Raw genomic sequence first — 17414 nt, forward strand, 5'->3', positions numbered from 1 at the left:
AGTTTTTAAACATTGAAAGGAACCACCATGATGGCGGTTCCTTTCAATGTACAGTGATAACCGCTAGGTTGATGCTCATCTCTAAATTTGGTGGCAGAAGTACCATCAGGATGGAGTAGATAATGTCCTCTGTCATTCTGCCGGACACTACTCTGTCACTCAAACACAAATTCAGGCCCTGTATATCCTACTGAACAGTAATGTACACATAATGAGACTTGCTGTAGTTTAGGCAATTTATTATATAATGGAAGATTTAGGAAATTGTCTGTTGTTTTCCAAATATTCAGACAGCATCTAATAAAGTAATGATAATCCTAGAGGAAAATTAAACATAAATGTTCAAAAGTGTTCTTGTGCAATATGAGCAAAATTATGATATGTTATGTGGTACAGTGTAGATAGTCCATAACTCTTAACCCAGGGGTGTTTAACAAATGTCTATGAAGTTCCAGATACATGCTAGATTTTCAGGATATCCATATCACATAAGTTTACACAGTTTTGTGTCATGATTCTAGCCCTCTGAGACCAACATTGGATACCCATCCGTTAATCTATAGCCCAAATTCAATACTAAATGGATGTACACATGGGGTACCACAATCCAAATTACTTAGTAAAGCCCAACAGCAGAATAAAACTTCAGTGCAAAGGTTGAGTGGTCCCACTACCACCAGAGTTCAGACTTGGCCTTCTGGGAATTTTAAATTGTCCATATCATTTGATTTCTCCCTTGAAGAGTTTCCAAAATTTGCCATATTTGATTTAAAAATGTTTGTCAATTGGAAGCAAAGATATTTTCCAATGGTATCACTCACTCATCCGGAAGGTCTCTGATTTTTAGCTTTAGTCAATCATTTTCCCACAGTGGTCACACATTTTCCTTTACATCAATCAATTCCCTATGTGTCACTTATATACCTCCAGATGTCACTTATTTGATCCTGTATTCTCACCTGCTAATGTCTTCACATGAATTGGGTAGAACAATATGACAACAAATATCCACTGGGTACACACTTTGTGAGTTCTGAAGTGGAGGAGAGTAGGAACATGAGGAGGAGGAGACATCAGCTGTATTTGCTCTGTTTTGCTCATAATGAGACCTCAGTAATCCAGCCTTTAATATTTTATAAATGGAACTATTTAGTGACCAACATTTCTGTAGGGAGCAGTGGCATATTATATTTTGGTTATGACATACGGACATAAGAGTCTAAAATTGTGCAAATCTTGTGATCCATATAGGGTCAATGAGCGGGACAATGTAGGAAATTTTGGAGAGATAAAAGCTACCTAGAATACACATATGATGGTCATTGTGAGCATTAGTTAATGAAATGTCTGGTTCAGAAAAATGATATATGATCCAACACCACAATGGTATGTAATGACCACAATGGCATTTAGGTTGAAGGAGACATTGCACGAAAATATATGGCTGGAGAAGGAAGCATAAGGAAAAATTGGTGGACACTGATTAAAAAGTGATAGTCCGATATGACAAGACTACTTATACAGTCCCAGGGAATAATTCTATCAAATTTACTGATATTGAAAAGGAAAATGTGAACACTGTGACTTAAAATATGTCTATATATTTAGAATGGTTCGTCTAAGCATAAAGATGTTAACTCACCTTTGTCACTGGAGAATGTGTAAGCATACCGAATTGCTTTATATTCACGAAGTCCTGAGGTCACTTAGCATAATTCTTTTCACAAGGAAACACACAGAGATTTAGAATTCATTCCACGTTTCTCTAGCTGCCTGCTAACTAATGTAAGCGTTATGGGGTTTGAGTTATGTACCATTTACTTGACTAACACATTCTTATTTTGTTGACTCTACATTTGTAAATTCAGTGATCTTAATATTGCCTTCTAATGCATGACAATTAGATCCACTCTGTCCATTCTGACAAACATTTCATTGCTTCTAGTGTACATTTCAGTTGCTGAATTTAAAGGTCTGTATCTGGGCAGACTTCAGAGACCTCAGTATCACTGTCAATGTGTTGCTTTTCTTTTTTTTCTTGGGAGAGGAGTTGGCCTAACGGCTAGGGCGCTCGAACTCGGACCTGGATGAACTGGGTTCGTGTCTCGGCAATGATGCTAAACATCCTGTGATTCTGGGCAAATCACTTAATCTCCCCGTGCCTAACAAAAACAAGCATTGGCATAGCCAATAGGTCTCACTTTTGGGACATTATAAGTGTTTAGCCATGCAACAGTTGATGTTGCACCAAGGATATTGTGCTGCAGAATTAAATACTTATAAGGTCCCATAGGCGAGACATATTGGCTATGCCAATGCTTGTTTCTTTGACTTCACAAAGCCATTCCAATATAGAATGTGCTCACTGTAAGTCATCATACAAACTATATGGACACATGGATGTGGTCTAACAGCCACAGCTTCCAACGTTGGATCATTGAAACCAGGGGAATCCAAGACCTGGGTCAACATCCTTTAATGCTAGGCAAATCACTAAATCCCCAGTACGTCTATTAAAATAAATCTGACCTTGTGTAATTTAATTTGGTGCTCAAGTAAAGTGCGCATATTCTAGTGGTTTGTCACACTTTATAAACCTGCAAAAAATATAAATATATGGAGTTCAAAAAGTACTGCTGGGCGTCATTTAAATACAAACATAGATGAGACTTTACCCCATACTCTTATACAGAAGGGGTTTCTCAAATTTGCTAAGATCACTAGTATTAACACCAAGATTTTTCAGAAGACAAGTAATTTTAGTGCATGGAGACAACATGCCAGCACCACATTCTGAAAAGTGTTCCAGCTCCAGACTCCAGTGCAGCTTTTCCCCCTGAATTTTTTAATGGGCAGATCAATAGTTGGGCAGTCTGATATTGGAAGGTGTAGTGAAGGTCATGAATGTTTACAAACAATTGCTATTATTACATTTAAAAAAATGACACATGCCAAATGTCCAGTGACGCTAGGTCGCAAAAGGTTATCACTTTAGTATCTGTGAAGTTTGGGGAGCCCTATGTTAAATGTTTAAAGGTGTACCGTAAAGGTGTATTTTTTGTTTTTATTATGTAACACAGACGTGATTTCCAAATGAAGGTAATAGAATTTAAATAAAAGGGAAAAACTGAATACCTACAAATGCAAAGGGTTATTATACTGGTCCCGGCGTCAATTAACCTCTTAAGCAAAGGAGTTCTCCAGGAACCTACGTTGGGCGCGCTGGCGTCATCGGACAACTGGCTGAATCCTGCAAATGTGTCATGGACATCACACAAGAATGCCGTTTCCAAGAATAACGTGCCACCAGGCATCTGCGTACGTATCGTGGAGTTCTTTTAGCTGCGCAATTATTGCCCTGGCAACAAGCCAATACTTAGAGATCAGGGCCCCAAGACACTTATTCTGCCGCCTTTAGAAAACTTTTGCATTTATAACTCCACTGAAATATTATTCTCTTACGGACACAAATAATTAACAGTTCTGAATGAACATGCTCGCTAAATTGACATAGTACCAGAACCACAGTTCGTACCATTCTTGAATTAATTTGATTCTGTGCCTAGCTGCAAAGTAATACCTTCCCTTCAGTCACGAAATGTTTAGTAACTGCATAATGAACACTAGCGCCTTGCGTGGCGGGGGGGGGCGTTCAGAGAGGAGGGGGCGGGCGCGATTCACTCGCCGGAGCGATAATTGCGACCAGATGGGCCGCGCGCTCCCGCGAGAGAATCTCCTGACATGCACGCGTTGCAATTGAAAGCAATGGAACGCGTGCATGTGCTTGGCTGAAAAGCCATAGCGCTCGGAAAAGGTTGTTTTCCTTTGCAGCGCATGCGCGTTGCAAAGGCTTGACCTAATGAATTTGTCCTCATGTAACGTAACTGGGGCTATGTAAAACGCTCTGATACCCGATTCGGGTCAAGTTCGCGCTATATAAATCTCTGGCAAAAAAAATGTGTTCCTTATGTTTTGAGGTTTATCCAATGACAAAACATTCACTGTGATACTGTCTATGAATGCATGTTGCTCTATAAAATTCTTTAATACTCTAATTGTACATAAACAGCTGATTTTCGTATTTTATTTCAAACAGAACAATTCACAACAATGAAAGTAACTGAATTTCTAGGAAACCGCTTAGCAAACTTTGTGTAATGTCTGTTCAAATAAAGCACAAGAACATTTTCCAGATAGATTTTGGAATATAAATGATTAAGGCATTTATGGAATAAATGAACTATTAAGGCATTTAGCATGTATTTTCAGATATATCTAATTACAGTTGTCTGAAAGCATTCCGTTGTTACTTTCCGCGAGCCCGTGAATGTGGTTGCCTAGCGCGCAGTGGTGCAGCTCCTGGGCGTGTGTTAAGAGGTCTCCTGACATTCCTTATGGGGCTTGGCTCCTCGCTGCTTTCTTCAGAACTTGAGCTCATGGTATCTGAGCCGGTTGCGCCTAAGGGCCGCTCCTGCACTGCTCCATGCCTGCATATGATCCGCCCCTCTTGGCAATGGCGCCTGTTTAACGATCTCAGTGTTTCATTGATTGGCGCTTCGGCCATACACTCAGCAGCTGCTTTGTTACAGGAACACATAAGCTTGTCGCAAATACTTGTGGCCATGCCTATGAAAAACACATATGAGAACTGGTTACAGCAGTGCAAAAAATATTTGTATTTACATGTGAAAGTAGCTACTTTATTAAAGCATGTTTAATGGTTACTCAAGGTGAAAACTGGCTGCATAACAGTGTTTTTCTTGAACCAGGGTCCAATTAGGAAATGGGTAGCATCCATCTACCTAGCTATATCAAGGGTATGACCAAAAGGAAGGGATGTCATTCTTCAACCTTGTTTTCACAGATTTCTTCTTTGGACTTAATTCCAGTAAGCTAAGCTTTGGTGTAAAGCATTTTTTCGCTGTGCCATATATGACACATTTTTACTGGGAAAAACACAATTTTCTGAGTGTTGCGCCACAGTTCAAGTTCATGTTCAACAACAATTCAAACCCTAGTGGTTTTCTATTTAGGTGGAGGCAACACCATGATCGAAGGTATCCCAGAGGCCATCCACGCCCCTTGTAAAAGGCATCTATCATGCAGCAGCATAGCTCATCATGGGGCTGAAGAAATATGACCCTTGTGCTAAGCAATCAACAAGTCTCCCCTCTTCAATATCAGCTGCATCACTTAGAAGGCAATGTACACAAAATCCTATTCTAACTAGCTAAATGAATCCAAAGCCAGAGAAAGAGCTCCAACATCAACAACTTAGACACTAGAAACTTCAGGAAGGAGAAAACAAGCCTTTTCGGCCTAAGCCCCCTTGATTTGTTACAACATCCCCTCCAACATCAGCACAGCAGCAATCCTTCTACAATTCAAAAGAAACTGCAAACTCAGCTCTTCAAGTAGCACTATCTCAGATAGTACTCATCCCATCCACAATTTATATCTTCTCCACCTGGTCCCTCCCCCATCTGTCCCAACTGAGGTTGCCCCCAAACAGTTCTTCGTAGCTAGGTAGCTAGGTTTGGGCTTAAGAAGGACCAAAACTTGCATATATACAAAATGGTATTACAGTGTTAACCCACATCCAGCACTTGGTATAGGGAGGTAAAGCATCACCTGGTAAATGCTGCATACTTTAATATCAGTACTTACCTAATACTTTATAAACTAACCAAATATCAAGGACTTGTAATGAGGCCTTTAGTATATTCTGGAACTGAACTCACAAGGATTCATTCATTTGCCTCTACTCACTTTCATAAACCTCTCCGCTCGTGAAGGCTCCTAACATTTTCATAGTACTGTACTAGTTGAAGTAAAGCATATAGTTTTGTTCAGCATAAAGTTATTGCCTAAGTTTTATCTTCCCTTGTTTTTCACTATTATAGAACATGTTCTTACACAGTGGCTAAATTTAGTCCCACTTCGCAATTGGTCATTGGTCAGAATTCCAATACAGATGGTGGTCCTTCCCAGACGTTTTGACTCCAAAATCCTTATTGGACACACCAGAGGTAAGACTACCTCTTGTGGGGGTTGCATGCATGAACCCCTATTTCAGAAAGGCCTTACATCATTCTCTGCATCTAAACATCCCTTTGATTAAGCCAAGCTCTGGACACCAATAGGGTCATCTTGAGGCACCTGCACTAACAGAAAAAGTGCTTCTGGATCCTCGCCTGGAATCAGCCGATGAATGTAATTTGTGTTTATGCTCCATTTTGTTGTCTACCCACTAGATTCTAGTAACTATAACAATGTTTTAAAGAATGACCCAGAGAGATGTGCTACATCCTTTTGAGCCAACCTACCAGCTTTCAGCGTTTCATAAACTGAGCAACACTTAAATGATTATTAGTAACATTATTTAACAACACTACTAACACTCAGAAATTGCAGTTGTATTTGTCCATTACAGCAGACACTGAATTAAATAAGGGGAGGGTAATTAGAGGTAGCACTTACAATATGGCAGTACATATCATTATCCAACGCGGGGACCCCCAAATAAATCCATTCACTGAACTCGTCATAGCTCTTTATGATTACAATTATTTTGTTCCATATTTAGACCATTTTAGAGAATTTAATGATGGGTAACTTTAATGGATGAGCAGGGTCACATATCCTAGTATGGCAATGGGCGCTGAGCCATGCAGCCCCTCATGTCCTTTTCAGTCTACCTTGTGTTTTTCTATCAGTAATCTTGGCAATCTGTGAGTCCACCAAGGATATTCCATGTTTTTTTTTTTAACACACTTTATTAAGGCTGGTGAATCAATCCACAGTAACAGCAGCCGAATAAATGACATGCACGTATGAATATCAGGTAGTACAATCAGCATGTAAAGTGGTACAGGTGAGCGTTAAATAGGATTGAACAACAGTGCATCGTGTATGATGCAGTGCTAACATTTTCTGATAAGGCAACTCATATGAAAAACAAATAAACAAATAATACGAAAGGTAAAAAGTAAGATAAAGGAGACTGAAATCATCAATGTTGAATTGCAAGACTAGTATAGAAATTCAGCTAATGCGATGACAAGCATTTCTGTTGACAACAACCACCAAATAGCAAAACAGATCATTCTTCTTGTGGCCCATCAGGGGTATGAACGACGAGTAGGAGCCCATGTATAACAATGATGACGGAAAAAGGACCAAGGAATGCACCGAACGGTGCACGAGACCCATGCAAGGACAAGTGGGTGTCACCGTGCCAGGAGCACCAACGTTCAAACAACTATCCGAAAACCCGTTCCCAGCATCCACAGGGAGGAGATTTGCCCCAGGAGAATCAGCGCTATTGTGGGAGTGGGAGTGGACATACCATGGTCTAGCCCACCCCCGTAGGTGTGTGAGGATGCAGGGACTGAGAGGGCGCCTCCTGTGCTTTTCCTGCAATGTATTGGCGATATGGCCCCCAGATATCAGTAGGGCGTGAGGTGGCCGGAAGTGGCTCAGAGTACTCCACACTATTCGTATTACAATATGCTACACTCCTGAGCCATGCCGCGACCGTAGGAGCGCGTCGCGAGCACCATAGTAGTGCAACCTCTCTCTTGGCCAGCAAGAAACTAATGGACGCCAGCTTACGGATCTTGCGGGGGAAGTTGGAAACATAGCCCAGCAGCGCAATCTCCGGCAGGACAGACAGGGACAGACCCAGAATCTCGCTCAGAGTGTTGTGCACCTCAACCCAGTAGGTATGCAACTTAGGGCAGGTCCAAGAAAGATGTGCAAGTCAGCCTGGGGGGCATTGCATTTGGGGCAGGAGTGGGATCTGGCAGGGTCAATCCTGTGTGCAAAGGCTGGGGTGTGGTACAGCCGTCTAAGGAATTTAAAGTGAATGAGTTTGTGTCTGCTGTTCATGGAAACCTCTCTTGTCATGGCGCAGCACGCTTCCCACTGATCATCTGTGATCTGTGTACCCAAATCCCGCTCCCAAGCGGCGGGAACCGCCTCGTCAGAAGTTGGGAGCGAGGACAAGCACAACTTGTATAGTTTGGATACCACGTGGGCACCCGAGGAGTGCTGTATGATGGTGGTAAGTGCCGGAGTGTCGTCGGGCGAAATGGGGAACGTGGGAAATGTGGCCCGCATCAGCGCCCGCACCCTCAGTAGCACGAATGTGTCCATGAAAGTGCAATCAGTGAAGCGGGGGTCTTCTGTAGTAATAAATTCATGGCCGTTAGGGAACAGATCGCCGATCGTATGCAGTTGAAATTTTGAAAGGGTCCGGCGGATCACCACCTCGCCCGTGATGGGGAGCCAGTGGGAGTTTGGGAGTGGGAGGGACGGAGAGTACAAGGTGTCTATGTGTAGCAATCGTTTTAGCCTTCCCCAAGCCCAAGTCGTGGTGGAGAGTGGGAGTATATCATGAGGCTCGCGGGGGAGACCCTTGGGAAGAATTTCGACAAGTGGTACAGGAAGCGCCGCGTCCGCTTCAAGTGTGGGATCCTGGCATCGGGATGATACCAAGAATGGGCATAAGAGCACTGAGCAACCAAGTAGTAGAGGTAAAAGTCTGGTACCCCAAAGCCGCCTTTCTCGTAAGGTAGTGTCAGAGTGCGCCAGGCCAGTCGTGGGCGTTTCCCTCCCCAAACCAATCTCACCAAAGCCGTGCGGAGTTGTGTAAAAAAAACCTTGGTTAGAGGGATCGGTATGTTGTTGAAAAGGTACAAAAAACTGGGAAGTACCACCATCTTTATGATTGCGATGCGGCCAGCCATCGACAAGGGGAGCCGAAGCCACCTATCGGTGCTATCCTCTAGAAAATCAAGAGCAGGGCCATAGTTCAAGCGAATAATGGGCACGGTGTCTAGGTGAATATGAATCCCCAGGTATTTAACTGAGTCCTCACACCATTCCAATGGGAGAGAGTAAGGCCACCGTACAGTGGCAGGGGTGAGTGGGAACAGCAGCGACTTATGCGAGTTATGCCAATTGACCTTGAGGCCCGAATACTCGCCAAATCTGGTAATTTCAGATAATAAGGGTTGCAGATTGGTCTCTGGGGTGCGGACATATAAAACCATGTCATCCGCATAGAGGGAGACCAGGAGGGGACCTGTGCGGAATTGGAGCCCCCTGTGTAGATGTTTCTCCTGAAAGTGACGCACCAGGGGGTCCATCGCCAAAATAAAAAGCAAAGGGGATAGGGGGCATTCTTGACGGGTACCTCTGGAAAGTGTGAACCTTTCAGTGACGGTGCCATTTAGGCGGAGGCGGGCTGTGGGTGCTGTGTACAGTAACTCCACAGTCGCGACAAACATTGCGGGCATGCCCATCCTCCGCATCACTTCAAAATAAAAGGGCCACTCCAGAGTGTCACAAGCCTTTTCGGTGTCCAAAAAAACTGCGGCAGCCGGGGTGGAGGGATCTATTCTGTGGAGAACAGAGAAAAGAGTGCGAAGGTTCAAGGACGTGGATCTCTGAGGGACGAAGCCAGATTGTACCGGTGAAATAATGGTGTTAACCAGCAGCGCGAGCCGCATTGCCAGAACCTTGGCCAGAATCTTATAGTCCAGGTTCAAAAGTGACAGTGGGCGATAGGAGCTGCAGACAGTGGGATCACGTCCAGGTTTGAGTAGCAAAACTATGACCGCCTCGCGTAGCGTAGGTGGAAGAATACCAGACTCCAGGGCCTCGGTGTATACCTCGACAAGTACGAGGACCAGCTCCTCTTTGTACTCCTGGTAAAAGTCAGCCGTAAAGCCATCCAGACCGGGCGCCGAAGACCCCCTCAGGGAGTCAATAGCCTCCGCAATCAATTCCGGGGTGATGGGATGGGCTAGGTAGTCCTGCATATATTTCTCCAAAAAAACCATTGCTATTTCGTTGATGTATGGACCGGGATCCCGACACTCGTCCGGAAGGGCGGACGAGTAGAGCTGTCGGTAGTAGGTCAAGAAAGTGCTGCAGATTTCAGGAGTGGAAAAGTGATGCCTTCCCTGCGAGTCCGCCAACTACGTGACATATGCGGCCTGCCGAGGTGGATGCAACATCTGGGCCAGGAGCTTCCCTGGCCTGTCACCCCGTATTGTCGCGCCTTATGATACTTGCCCAGGAATTTCAATTCTTTGTCTGCTGCGTCCCTGAACTCAAGCAGAAGCTCAAAGCGACGCGCCTCATGAATCGGGGAAGGGTCAGTAGTGAGAATGGATTCGATAGCCGACAGGTCTGTTTCTAGGCGGAACAGGGTAGCACGGACGTCGCGCAGCGCACCCACATGTTTGGTAATGCATACCCCCCTGATAGTGGCCTTGAACCCCTCCCACAAGGTGGCCCAGGTTGTCACAGAGCCAGTGTTTATCTCAAAATACTCCTCTATTGCCGACCGAATCTCTTCAGTGAAGACAGGGTCCGCTAGTGCCCTCCCAGGGAACCACCACTGTCGTTCATAACCGCCCAGCCTGGGAATTGCAAGCTCCAGGACCACCGGGGAATGATCAGAGATGGTGCGGGGGAGAGTGCGATGATCCGTGACCCAACCCATCAAGCCAGAAGAAAGGAGCCAGTAGTCAAGTCTGGTGCTCGTGTTGTGATAGCTGGAGTGATGAGTAAAGGCAGGGGTGGCAGGGTGTCGAGTGGCCTCTATGTCTAGGAGTGCAAATTGGGAGCATATAGCCGCCGCCGCCGCGTGAACCAACGGCTTACGGTCAGGGGAGGGGGATGTACTATCTCTGTTGGGGTTCATCAGCAGGTTAAAATCGCCCCCTAGTGCCAACAGGTCTATGTCGGAGTGCAATAACGACAGGTATAGATCCTCAAAGCAGGCGGGAGAGTCGATGTTGGGACCGTAGACCCCCACAAATGTGACCTTATGACCAAACAGCAGACCATTGTTTATAGCATATCTACCCTCCCCATCGGTTTTACTGCTCTTTAAGACAAAAGGAATCCGTTTGTGTATTAGAATCGCCACCCCGCGTGCATATCTACTGTAACATGAAAATACTCTGTGTGCACCCCAGCCCCTTGCAAAGGAAGTTGTGTCCGATTGAACCATGTGAGTCTCCTGGAGGACCAGCACATCAACCTTGTGTCTTTCAGCATAGTGCCGAACTTGTTTCCGTTTACGGGTAGTATTCAATCCCCGGACATTCCACGTCATTACCGTTAGACCAGAGGGACCAGTCTGTAAACCTATCCGGGCCATATCGTCAAATCGCTAACTGTGAGCAGGAGGTGGCCGTACAACAAGCTGATAACATGAGTCTCGCAATCAAACCACACAAAAAAAAAGGAAAAAGCCACAAAAAATACAAACATCCCCACCCCCACCCACCACCCAGCCTTCCCTCACCCCCAGAGAGGCAGAACCCCACCAAGTCCTGAGCAACAACGCAGATAGGTAATAGCCAAGTATGCACAGTGTCAAAACATGTCTGCCGATGCACATGGAACAAAACCCAAAGAACAAAGCGAAACATGCAGGCCTGCGCCATGGGGGGAGGCAACGCAAACCCCGAGCGGGCAACCCAGTAGTGCGAAAAAAGAGAGGTCAGCAAGAAAGGCAAAAACCGGACATGCCGGGTCTGCAATCTAGAATGATGAGCAACCAAGTTCAGAGAGGTGCGAATCCTCAGCCCTGGCCAGCGTCCACAAACAAGTCGGCGCTGGCTTGTGTGTCAGGCTGTTGCGGAGAGGGAGGTCTGGACCCAGAGGCCGAGCCCGGACCCTTTTTGTAAGTATGGCAAAAGTCTTGGGCCTCGGCCGGAGTGTCAAATATACGAAATCTGCTGTGAATGTCTACTTTCAGACGGGCAGGGTATAGCATACTATACTTGAGGCCACCTTGACACTGGTGTATTTCCTCCGCGCTTCTTGAACCATCAAGGTGTAGTCCGGGAAAAAAGACAGCTTGTTCCCTTGAAACTGCACTTCTCCCATCTCTCGTGCAGCCCGTAGAGCGGCGTCATGGTCTCGAAAGTTCATGATTCTGCCAATGATGGGTCTGGGCAGGTGTCCGGAGCGCGGTTTGGGACCCAAGGATCGGTGCGCACGTTCCGCCACGAAGCCAGCTGTGAAAGTGTCCTTGCCGAACAGCTCAATTAGGAGCTTTTCCACGAAGGTGTCAAACCGGCCAGTGGCGGTAGTCTCCGCCACGCCAAGGATTCTGATGTTGTTCCGGCGGCTACGTGCTTCTAAATCCTCGTTCTTGATGGCAACATCCTTGAGAATCTTTTCGACCCGTTCCAGCCGCTTCAAGGCCTTGGAGGATCCATCTTCCAAATCAGATATTCTCGACTTGGTTAAGTTGAGACGGCGGTCGTGGGCTTGCACCTTGGAGCCTATGTCAGATAGTTTCTTCTCCAAACTATCGAAGCGAGTATCAAGGGCCTTGAAGCCCGCACGCATCTCTCCCATCATGGCGGCCATCATGGCCGTAGCATCGCCAGCGTCCTGTAGGGGCTGGGCGCCCGAGGCCGCCCCGGGGGGGTGGTCGGCAGCAGGGAGTGGTGGTTTGTCGAAGTTGAGCGTCCTCTGGGCTGGGTCCCTTTTCCCCATCGTGGAGGGCGTGCAGCGGGGTCGCAGCCGCAGCGACAGTGGCGGAGAGCAGGGATCAATGGTAAGCAGCCACAAAAGCCCGTGCGCTGTGGAAGGAGCGGCTGGCAGGTGAGCTGGAGTCCGATCAAAGAAGCCGGATCAGGGATACGTTAGCCGGGCTCTGTCAGCGCAATGGGGTGACGCTGAGGCCTCTCCAAGCGAAGGCCGTCGCCACCTCAATCGTGGCGTAGCATGGAGGGACCGCGTGGCAACTGTTTGGGGAAAGCGGAACACGGTCGCACGGCGGGGCCGCTGTGCTATACCGGAGAACGCTCTCAGGTCGCACAGCAGCCGCGCGTCCCGCCCCCTCCGCCCCCAGCCGGGTTCCGCAGCCTCCTCCACAGATCCGCACAGGCCCGAAATCCAGCCCCCGGCTCCCCACGTGCGACCGGGCCACGGGCCTCAGCAGCCGTTAAGAACCGGGCAAACCGGAAAAAAAACGGGAACCGTGCGGCAGTGGAGGCGAGCACACATTTCCACGGTGGGGAAAACGGAAGGGGACGGTGTCGCGGCCGCCAAACGGCCGAGCAGCACTCACCCGGCTCTCCAGCGCAGAAGGAAGATGGCGTCGAGGTCCGGAGGCCTCAGATTCCCTCTGCCGTGTTCTCCGTATCCGACCGTCCCCGCGGGTCGGAGATGCTTCTACGGCAGCCTGCGGTCATCAGGAGGCAGATCCCGGTGTCCGGTGTGACCAATGATGGCGGATTACATCTCTTCTCGCCAAGTTCGGGCGCCCGCTCGGAGGAGCTTTACAGCGGAGCGGCAATTACGCTCGCCGCCATAGCCACGCCCCTAGGATATTCCATGGTTTCTTCAACGTCCCACAGCAGTGTGCCAGAGTCTGCTTTTTAGATTGTGCATGCAAAGTGTAGCGCAGACCATAGCATAAAGTCAATGAACCCATTGCGCCCTTGAAGAAGGAACTTGTGAAACCTATGGCTGGTAGAGTACCTAAATCTCTGGTAGACTGAAGACCTGTACACTCCTGACCAAATGTGCCCAGTACCACATAACTGAAGCCCTTTATTCCATGCACATGCTGTATGCATGTATAGAATGTAACATTCTGTGCATTGAGTGATTGCATGGAAATCGGTGTTGATCGGGCTGGTGGGAGGGCATATATCCTGTAATACACAATAGTGACGATCCTGCATATGCCAAGGGTATTTTATTTTCTGTCCCTTGAGTTGATTTCTGTCAGAGACCCCATAGCATTTTCATTCAAGTCTACTTTCTGGCTGCAGTAGAGATTCAGCGCAGATCCTGTCTGAACTCAAAAGGATAACCAACGCTAGCCCTGCAGTCTAGCGGATGAGTCGTTTTAGTTTGTACATTATGTGCCCTTCTGCGTTCATCTCTTTTACTCTACCAGGAGTCCCCGTAATCAGTCAGTATCTCCTCTTTCGCTCAAGTGGCACTGCAAAGGTACCACTGACCCTAATCCAGTCAGGGTAAAAGGGATCCCTGGGTCCCTGGCCCACAGCTGGGATGCAGTGGGTCTCCCTGTCACTGCACTTATGATAGCTACCCTTCTGAAAGCCAAAGAAGTTCTGTCAAGATCTAGTATAGTTAATATAGTACAGAGATTATGATTTCTGCATCTGGAAGTTACCACAGTTTTCATTATTATGGTGCCTTTTCGCTTAAAATTTACCATATCTCCAAATCCCCTTATCTGGTTTTATTAGTTCTTGTTTTGCTTATTGAGTTTTTCTCTTTTTTTCTAAATTGGCTTACAATTGTTATTGTGTTGTTGAATTTTATATATACATTTTTCTGAGGAACTACTGCTGCTGGTGCCGCTGGGACTGAGCAGCGTTACACCGAGGCTTGGTTTGAGATTTAACTTGATTGTGTTTATTCAGTTGTTAAAGGTTTCACCCTTTCCAGATCAATAAACACATTTCTGATATTGAGTAAGCCAGGCGTACTATAAGAGTAATTCACAGCAAAATCTTCGTAATCCAAAACACACATTTCGGAGAAAAGCGCCAATACTTCACTGCTGGAACCAAAATATTACCCACAAGAAACCTAAACAATAGACTTGTGAGTAATGGAATCTGCGAGAAAGAAGGTTTACGACTTCTAAACTGCACATAACTTAACAAAGGTACATTGTTTTTATGCATAGGTAAGTAAAACATGCAAAAAATAAGAAGTGCATGTTGGTTTCTAGCAATTCCGTGTCCCAGGGAGAAAGATGTGTCTCCAAAGATGCTCAATTCTTTTGGAAATGATTGTGCATATGCTTGATGACATACGCAAGTAGATGAAACCGAAACTTATTCCTACTTAAGCTCGTCAAATATAGCCTACCAAAAGTTTAGATAATTCAAATCTATTGCAAATTCATATTGTGTCAATGTGGAAAGTCTTTTAATTCACTACTTTTCATTTCGTTCCTAATTTCCTGGGGAGCTGTGAATGTTTCCAGTTTCTACAGGCAGTAACTCTTGGTGCAGGGGAGTGGCGGTGGCGGGACGTGGCGGGACGTCCCTCCCCCCCCCCCCCCCCCCACTCCCTCACTGCCAAAAGTCATAATCCGGCCCTTCGCCAATACATCTTTCTTGGATGACTAGTCAATATAAGAAACAGAAATTAAATCAAAATCCACAATGTTCGTGTATAAATCCCTGTAAACAAAAATGTCAGCTATAATACTTGGAAAAACTGTGCGTGAAAGATACTTTATATGAAGAAGACTCATTTGCACCATGACTTGCATTTCTAAAATTAAACTGAGAAATTGGATCTACTCTTTTGATGGTCGATTGCTCTATCTGGCATTCTTACCCTACAGGCAATCCACTCAGATTTTTTACCCCATGTGCGGAATCTCTTTGTGCCAGCCCATCAAAATCACCCTCTAATAAAACCATTGGCACAGTGCCAATCTACCATCCATAGCGGAATAAATTAAATTGGAAAGCTGAACTAAATAAATGCTTTAAAGTTTTCATCATTATAACAGTTGGATCATTCCCCCTGCCATTGTGTCTACGTTCCATCACTTGAATATTTTTGCTTTTAATTCTCAGTACTGACAACTTACAGTCCAAACAACTGCAAACAAAATGACAAAGCTTTTCTCTGATAGGCATTTTGGTTGCCAACTGCATTTCATAAATAATAGCTACCCTCATTTTCAGAGTTGCCTTTAAATTAGAAAGCCATCAGTAGTTTTGCTTACCTGTGCAAAACACTGATGTCCAATCACTTGTGAAATATTTATACATACATAATACAAGAGATCTTGGCTAGAATTTTTAACTATTGCAAAAAATCTTTGCTGTAGGATAATTTAATACAATTTCTTCAATTCAGAAATTAACCTACACTTTGGTTTCTGATCCACGCATAGAATTTCAGACCTTGCGATTCTTTCAGGTGGGCAGCCGACCGCCTTAAGATGCTCCAGGCAACAGTGATGGGTGAAACAGCACCTACAATGAAGACCATTCGGAAATTGTTAAAATTATTATGCATCGAGGCAGTTATTAGAAGTATGTGCCTCATCAGAAGAAAGTATATCTAGCATCTTTGGTTTACACAATTTTCAATGATTCTGTGGCATATAATATAGCCTTAGAGTCCGCCGTAGCGGGCTCTACAGGCATTTAAAGGCCTGCTCCAGCGGCGAGGGCATTTAAAAAGGGACCGGGCCTTTAATGGCCGGCAGAGTGCGCTATGGAGGGCTCTATGGCTATTACCAGATTCTGCCCCTGAGGACAGAATGTTCTAAATTGTAAAAGAAAGGCCTCACAGAGCTGGAAGGAGTTGAAATCCCCTTGGGCTCCATTGGGCCTTTTTGCTGTGAACAAACATTGAAATGTTGATGCTCCAGCCTTCTACCAGCCATTAGAAGCCCGGAGCACCTCATTGTCTTAACTGGAACGCTCAGCATTCCAATGTTCTAGTAATACATTAGCTTTGCTGTGATCGTACAATGATCCCTTGTATCCATGGTCAATGGGTTCTCAGTGGCCCTGGCGACATGAACTTTAATAGTTGGCTATGAAGTCACTGAGATTTCACAATGGTAGTATGATGCATTATAGACGGAATGAAACAAAAACCCACCTATGCGAATGGGGCTGTAGCACCTTGGCTGCAAGTGGCTCCATCGCAATAGCGAAAAGAATGGGGAACATAGGGCACCCCTGGTATGTGCGCTTTGCGACTGGGAAGGGGGTGATATCATACCATTGTTTTGTATTCATGCAACAGGCAAGGTGTAAAGCAGGCTTATTAAATGAATGAATTTGCAACCGACACCAACGTGCTCAAGAATATAAAAAAGATAGAGCCAATCAAGCGAGTTGAAGGCCTTGGAGGCATCAAGAAATGCAGCAACAGCCTGTAAGTTTGGGGCTAATGTGTGAAGGATAGAAAAAAAAGGTAGATAGTTTGTGGGCCGTGGACCATCCAGGGACACATTTTGATTGATCCGGGCAGATCATATGAGTGGGGAGAAGCAGGAATCAGGAGGCGATGAGTTGTGCTAGGAACTTATTGTCAATATTTATCATTAAAAGTAGTCTGTAAGAATCACACCGTTTAGGGTCTTTGTCAGGTTTCAGGATGTTCAGATAAGGGCCTCTCACAGGGAAGCAGGGAGGCCACCCGTTTGCACAGATCCCCCATACATATTAAGAAGATGGGGGACGCAAGTTCCTTGTTCAAGGCTGCTGTGCGGCTGTCAGCCCTTATTGCATTTCTAGCCCCACCAATGGTGCTGAAAGAGGCAGGCTTTAAAATAGCATGGACTGCCGGCTCTTAAGCTGCTAAGATTGACATTTGAGATTTGAGGCAGTGAGTGCTGTGTTCTTGGATACAAA

The 17414-nt window shown here is 45.7% G+C and overlaps 1 protein-coding gene across 5 annotated transcripts in view; it reads right to left on the reverse strand.

Moving 5' to 3' along the window:
• Nucleotides 1-4008: 4008 nt before the first annotated feature.
• Nucleotides 4009-17414, reverse strand: part of OC90 (otoconin 90) — a 521593-nt gene continuing 508187 nt past the window's right edge. For all 5 annotated transcript variants that reach the window (XM_086967045.1, XM_086967044.1, XM_086967046.1 and 2 more), the window contains 2 exons: nucleotides 15913-16019; nucleotides 4009-4626 (listed from right to left, as the gene is read on the reverse strand). In XM_086967045.1, coding sequence (XP_086823171.1) covers nucleotides 4307-4626; nucleotides 15913-16019 — 427 coding nt within the window. In that variant the 3' untranslated portion in view covers nucleotides 4009-4306. The remainder of the gene's footprint in view (nucleotides 4627-15912; nucleotides 16020-17414) is intronic.

Source organism: Lissotriton vulgaris, chromosome 4_1, assembly GCF_964263255.1.
Source record: "Lissotriton vulgaris chromosome 4_1, aLisVul1.2, whole genome shotgun sequence".
In the NCBI taxonomy this organism is placed as follows: domain Eukaryota; kingdom Metazoa; phylum Chordata; class Amphibia; order Caudata; family Salamandridae; genus Lissotriton; species Lissotriton vulgaris.